This window comes from Podarcis tiliguerta, assembly GCF_965153285.1.
Source record: "Podarcis tiliguerta genome assembly, chromosome: 7".
Lineage (NCBI taxonomy): Eukaryota > Metazoa > Chordata > Lepidosauria > Squamata > Lacertidae > Podarcis > Podarcis tiliguerta.
The window spans coordinates 47678260-47685265 of record NC_139540.1 but is presented as its reverse complement, the minus strand read 5'-3'; the positions used below and the strand labels follow the sequence as shown (position 1 = coordinate 47685265).

The following is a 7006-nucleotide window of genomic DNA, read 5'->3' as shown; positions in this document are numbered from 1 at the left end:
GTTTTCATGAGCTTCCCTTGAGTAGATGGCAAAGAGCCTCCAATTTGGGAGACATATCAGAGGCAGCAAAAATTGCCCCTCTTCACCCAAAGGCACTAGGGTTTCTCAATGTTCTTGTTAACCTTACAAAGGAAGGCTAATTTTGTGTTTGTTATTCATTCACACTAGGGAAAATAAAACACTAAACTTTTAGCATGAGTTTAGCATGAGCAAACTCCCTTATAGTGGAGTGGTCTGACCATCACCAACAGGGATAGGACACAGAGGGCAATGTATTTTAATACTCTTCTGGGTTAAAGCGTTAAAATCGAGATGTGGAAAATATGGAAACAACGAGGAGAAGCAGGATTGAGATTTGGAGATATGCTTCAAGGTCCAGGCTATGGGAAGTCCTGAAAAATTAATAATTATAATTTGGATGATAATTTGGTTTTTTTATTTTAGTTTTTTATTTTAATTGGATTATAATTTGATATGATAATTGGATGGTTTTTTTTTATTGGAAAATTAATTAAAATGATTTAACAAAAAATAATAATAATAGTCTTCTGGGACAACTTAACAGAGTTCCCCCCAGGAGCTCAGATAGGCTTAAGCTGAGACATAGTGACTGAGGATTTGGATCCACGTCTCCCTAGGCACATCGAGAATCCCTCCCTTCACATAACGTATACCCAATCATAATGGCAGTCATTCTAATAGTACAATAAGAACATTATATTATTAGTCAGTTCTTCACAAAAAATGGAGAATTGGTCAGAATATAAAACTACAATCTTATCATGGAACTTTCAAAGATTTATTTTTGTCAAAGTGTATAAAACTTCAAGAATGAAAATTTCACCATCACAAGGATTCAACCATCTGTTAGCATGACCAATAGAATTTATTAAACATTGTATTTACAACTATTTACATATGCTTTAATAGGTAAATATTAAAATAGACAATGTACAATTTTTCATTGAGAGGCATTTGTAAGGGAGAAGCAGGACACTAAAAGGCTTGTTTTGAGACCACAATGTAAGAGCAGATTTATAATATTTTAAGATTTTAAACATAATACTCTTCATAGTAAGTCATAGGCATGGCATTACAGCAGCATAGCAAAAGACAAATGGCTCTAGGAAGTCAAAGTGTAATCCATTAAGCACTGCTGCAACCACACTGAAAGGGACACTCATGCAAATTCCTCTGAATGAATGGATGCTGTACAGAAGCAGTGCTTGGTGGATTGGCACCGTATGTTGCAATCATTTAGGTACCACACAGTAGGAAAAAACCTGAACTGAGCTAGCATGCAATACCACTCAGTCTCAAATCTTAACAGTTATGGTGATGGAACAAGTAGCTAAATCAAATACATGCCTTTTAAAAGAAAATTGCCTATACACTACACATAAGAAACAACAACTTTGGTCCAATAAAACATTAGACAAAACAGTTTTACAATTAAAATATCTATTTTTATACAGGGTTGAACGTTAAATACAAGATTATTTACAATTGCGCAATATGTATAAAATAAGTTATTTTAAAAAATGAAAACAATATTACATCTTTTCCAAAAAGAAAACTGTACAGTTAACCTATAAATTATATAAGATGAATAGACCCTCACTCCCCACATTCCCACAAGCGTGTAATATTTCCCACAGCTTGATGTTTTGTTTTTTGTAGGAGTTTAAGTTTAATAAAAATCATTAAAGTGAACATAAAATAGCAAGTGCTTTTCAGCAGATTTTTTTGTAACAGCTGCCAGCGCTGTTAAAACTTCAGTGAAAGATTTTTTTATTTTTTTGTACATAAATAGCTCTGTTGGGAAGATGCTTTTTGGACCTAGGATCTAAAATAAATACCATTTGTAATAAATGGTATGCACATTTACAACATTGAATGAGATTTTGTGAAGCATTTTGATGTTATATATGGAAGATTGAAAAAGGCTGTATTCCACATTAGTGCTATATTTTTAAACGAATTACATATATATTTCACAACGTTAAGCTGTAACAGACAGCAAAGAGATGCTAGCACTCATATAGGCGTCAATTCAAAGTCATCATTAACATCCACAAGAGGAACATAGAATTCCTGAATTTCATAAATGCTGATGGATTTATAAGTTGCAGGATCAAGTTCTTGTAGTTTAAGCTGCCATTCCAGTCTCTGAACAGCGTTTAAAGCTGCTGCTTCATGTTGTTGCCTCATCAAGAGACATGTCTATTTCAAAATAAACAGATGAATAGTCAATTATTCCAAGTACACCTTAATGTGAACCGCATACTGAATTCTCCAAGACAGGGACGGCCAATTTGACAGTCCACAGGCCAATCAAATCCATGAGACGATTTGATCTTATACTTGTGAGCCTATTCATGTTTTGAATAGGGTTTTTATTTTTTGTAATTCTAGAGGCAATTAAATATTCCATAAAACAATGCTAGCACTTTTAATAAATCAACCCTAGAGCAATTAGATGCCAAAGCATCAGCTCCTTTTACCTAAAGCTTTAAAATGCTGGCTATTCCTGCTTTAAGGGGGTCTTTAGAAAAAGATATTCATTCTGCACCATTTTCTTTTCTCAACTCTGTACATATGCAGTTCACTCTGAATTAGATCCAGTACTAAGCATGTGTAATTAAAAAGGCAACTTCCATGAACAGGACATCTGCTCATGAAAAGTATCCCCACCTAATTTTCAGGTATCCTCCCTTTACCCTCATCTCTCTGTGTCGCAGCCCATCCCATTTAGCAGAGTCCCCTGAAAGATTTCTAAGTATTTTGGGAGAACTGCTGTGGAGAGTAGGTCGGGTGGGGAAGTCAGCTACTGCCAACCTTGTTACATGCACTTAATTCTGGGTCCAGGCCCTCTAGACATACACCATATATTCCATAGATGCCAATGGCATGATTTCAAAAGAATTCTTAAGGTGAATGGAAATGCTTCCATGTGCACTTCAGGGCTTCTCCATATTTTGTTCCCCACCCCACCCTTTTGGATGGATACATGGGATACACTAAGAATATCCTCCTGACACCTTGATATACATGAAGTCTACTCACTGAGTACTGGCTTCCTCATTCAGTGCAATATTAAGGCAGTTCCACAAATAAAATTGACACGTTTGTGATCCCTGCAAATTCCCCGAACTGAGAAACCCGTGAATAGGAAACACCTATTCCATACATGTGAGCAACTTAATGAATTAAGACATGTATTATCTATTTTCTCCTGAATTTGCTATGACACAAAGAATGTGAAGGAGACCACGTGCTAGATGGTTTATTGCAACTTTCTACTGAAAGATCTTTTTTGGAAAAGGTCCAATAAAAGCACATACCTTTAATTTGTCGAATTTATCATCCACGTCCTGTAACCATGACATAAACTGTCGTGCATTAAATCGATCTCTAACTGATGTTTTGCTGTCATCGGTCTGGAAATCAAATGTATTAGAAATTATAGACAATGTTAATTATATAGTAATTTATTCCCATGCTAAAAATGGTAGACCCATATTTTTAAAATGTTAAGAGTGATGAAAAATAGTAGTTTGGATCCAAATGTGACCTTGTCTCCATTAGGTGCAGAGATGGGGAACCTGTGGCCCGCCAGATGTTGGAACTACAACTCCCACCATCTCTGACCATTGGACATACTGGCTGAGGTTGATGGGAGTTAGCTACACCTGGAGGTCCACAGGTTTGCCGGTTCTGCACTAGCAGAAGGCCTCTTCCAGCTGTTTCTGACCTAGTGTGGAGAGTGAAAAAAGTGATTCTCCCATGAGCCAGATTAAATCTGTTTACACAAGACTTTACACAAACTCTTTCAATATTTTAAAAAAGTTAAAAGTGAAAAACTTTCTTCTCTGCAGACCATGCAAATTTGTCTTCAGCATCCAGTTCTTCCATATAAGAATTCTAGCCTAATGTTTCCCACTAATTTAACTAGGACTGAGATTAGCCAAATAGAGTAATTTCTCCTCAACAGATTCCTTTTTAACAAATTGGTTTTACAATGGGTACCTTCCAAATGTCCAGCAAGGAAGATAATTTTAGGAACAAGTTGCTATAAGTTTAGACAATTCAACGAACAATTTCATATGTGAATTCTTAAAGAACTCTAGCAGTATGCTGTCTGAATCAGCAACTTTTTAAAATTAGAATTAAATTTAAATACCATATTGGCCCAAATATATGCCGCACCCACATATAAGCCACACCCTTAAAATTCAAGGCTTATTTGCAGGTGTGGCCACCAAGCCAGTGCTGACACTGGGCGCCCCGCTCCCCAAGCCGGTTCAGGGCGGTAATGCCAGGAGGCGGGCACACAGCGCACTCAAGAGCCGAGTGCCGGCACCGGCTTGGGGAGCTGGGTGCCCACCTACCAGCTGGTTGGTGGTGCGTGCACTCCCTAGCTGGGGGGGGGGGTGCGCCTGCCTCCCAGCTTTTTGGCAGTGCATGTGCTCCCTAGCTGGATGACCTGCACATGCTCCCCCCCCCGCCAACCAGCTGGGAGGCAGGCGTGCCACTCCCCCCCCCAAGCAGCTGGGAGGCGGTCGCGCTGCTTCCCCCCACCGCCAAGCAGCTAGGGAGCGAACACTGCCAACCAGCTGGGAGGCGGATGCTGTTCCCCCCACTCCCGCCATCAAGCAGCTAGGGAGTGTGTGTGCTTCCCAGCCACTTTCAGCAGCATATGGTAAAAAGTCACGAATATAAGCCGCACTTTAACCTTTCAGGGTTTGAAATTGGGGAAATGTGCAGCTTATATTCGGGCCAATATGGTAAAACTTGTTTTCATGTTAACTTTATTAGACTTAGTTTGAAAAAGTAACTTCAGCTATGGGTTTATTTCCAAACCAAACCTTAAAAGCAGTCTTTTTAAAAATTTACCTGGCTGTCCATAGGCACATTATACACTTCAGCATCCAGCAGTACTGTGCATGCACTGAATGGTAAAGTCTGATTAGCTAAAGTTCTTGCTGCTCGATAATGGACACGCAATACTTCTTGCTCATTGGAAACAATAAGCTTTTCCTAGTTAAACAAAAAAAATAATAATCAGAGTTTTAAAACACAAAATTTCATTAAAATACTATTTGATCATTGTTTTTCCTTTTCTGAAGTACACTTTCAAGATTTCTGAAATGTAATATTTCTATTAATTCTCTCTATTAATTAATACCAATAAACATGCACATTTACAGAGATTTCATACAGAAAATACTATGAGACTTGGCTTAGAAATCTAAGTAGAACTTTCAAAACTTCCCGGTAAGAATGGCTTCTTATATGAATTTCTTAGCACAGTGTAAACTCTCCTTTTCTTTAAAGGAATTCCCAGGTATATATAGGTTCTGATTGGAGATGCAAGTTTTTAACAACTTCTTAACAATCTACCGTATTTTTCGCACCATAGGGCACACCGGACCATAGGGCGCACCTAGTTTTTAGATGGGGAAATCAATAAAAAAAAATCCCCCCCCCCCCAGCCCCAGCAGCGTACAGGCTGCGCACAACCTCTCCCTGCCGGAGGGGTTGCACGCAGATATGGAGCAAGCCAAGGCAGCAAGCGGGATGGATCCTGCTGGCTGCTTTGGCTTCCTCTTTAGCCCCGTGCAATCCCTCCCTACCGGGAGAGGCTGCACGGGACTAAAGAAGCCATAGCCCCATGCAGCCTCTCCCTGCTGGAGGGGTTGCGCGCGGCTATGGAACAAGCCAAGGCAGCGAGCGGGATCCATCCCACTCGCTGCCTTGGCTTCCTCTTTAGCCCCGTGCAATATCTCCCTGCCGGGAGAGGCTGCATGGAGCTAATGAAGCCATAGCCCCGTGCAGCCTCTCCCTGCCGGAGGGGCGTCGCGCGGCTATGTAACAAGCCAAGGCAGCGAGCGGGATGGATCCCGCTGGCTGCTTTGGCTTCCTCTTTAGCCCCGCGCAATCTCTCCCTGCCGGGAGAAGCTGCGCAGGGCTAAAGAAGCCATAGCCCCGTGCAGCCTCTCCCTGCATTCGCTCCATAGGACGCACACACATTTCCGCTCAGTTTTTGGAGGGGAAAAACTGCGTCCAATGAAGCGAAAAGTACAGTACATATTGTGCTTAAATCTTAACATGTAACAGTTTTTCTTCATTCTAATCCTTTCTCTTTAAAACGATAAATCTTTTAAAAGACTTGCCCATCTTTATACAGTCATCAGTCTACTGGGTGAAAATAAATGAATAAACAAACACTATCAGCCAAGATTTTATGGCACTTACCCTCTCAATACTGTGCTGCAAACGAAGTTTCATCCTTACAACTTCTTGTTGTCTAAACAGTTCTTTAAGGGGATCTGACAGTGAAGGAGGTGGTGTGATCTGTGAAAAAATTGTTCATGCAATATCATTTATATACAATACTGTATACATAAGCAAGAGCCATAACATAGTCAACTGGAGGAAAAAATTATGGTGCTTAAAATGTCACCGAATGCACATATTTGTATCACAAATACGGAATTAAATATATGAAGTTTACTGTGTTAACATGAAACATTGTTTGAAGAATCTTTATATATATGAAAGCAGCACATCAAGCAGATGCAAGTCAATGGACTGCATTCATATGTAACACTAAACCATGGCATAGGACAAGTCTGTGTGAGCCTTGTCTATTTTCCCCTGGCACAGCTTGCAAGGAATTTGAAAGCTTGTTTCTGTTTCAGATTGACTTCTGAACCAGACAAACTGCAGTTAGTTTTAACAACTGTTTACAAAAACAAAGCCAATTTCAAATTGTAGTTTAAGAAGCTGGCTTACTTGAGTAAACCGTAGTTCATAATAACAGTTAATCTGCAGTTTAAGGTTCAGATGTAATGTTTAAACAGAAGTGGAAGCTTCCAAACTCCTTCACCTTTTGACAGCATTATGTGTCTTCTCCAAAAATCTGGCTAACAAGTCCTCCTAGCAACTTTCCAGTTGCATAATCACTGGAGCCAAAAGGGCAATGTAAAGTTATCTTGTAAAA

General features: G+C 39.6%; 1 protein-coding gene across 7 annotated transcripts in view; it reads right to left on the bottom strand.

Annotated features, from left to right (window-relative positions):
* Positions 1-777: 777 nt before the first annotated feature.
* Positions 778-7006, bottom strand: part of ANKRD12 (ankyrin repeat domain 12) — a 53883-nt gene continuing 47654 nt past the window's right edge. For all 7 annotated transcript variants that reach the window (XM_083449989.1, XM_083449991.1, XM_083449992.1 and 4 more), the window contains 4 exons: positions 6259-6357; positions 4897-5040; positions 3345-3440; positions 778-2223 (listed from right to left, as the gene is read on the bottom strand). In XM_083449989.1, the coding sequence (XP_083306115.1) occupies positions 2038-2223; positions 3345-3440; positions 4897-5040; positions 6259-6357 (525 nt within the window). In that variant the 3' untranslated portion in view covers positions 778-2037. The remainder of the gene's footprint in view (positions 2224-3344; positions 3441-4896; positions 5041-6258; positions 6358-7006) is intronic.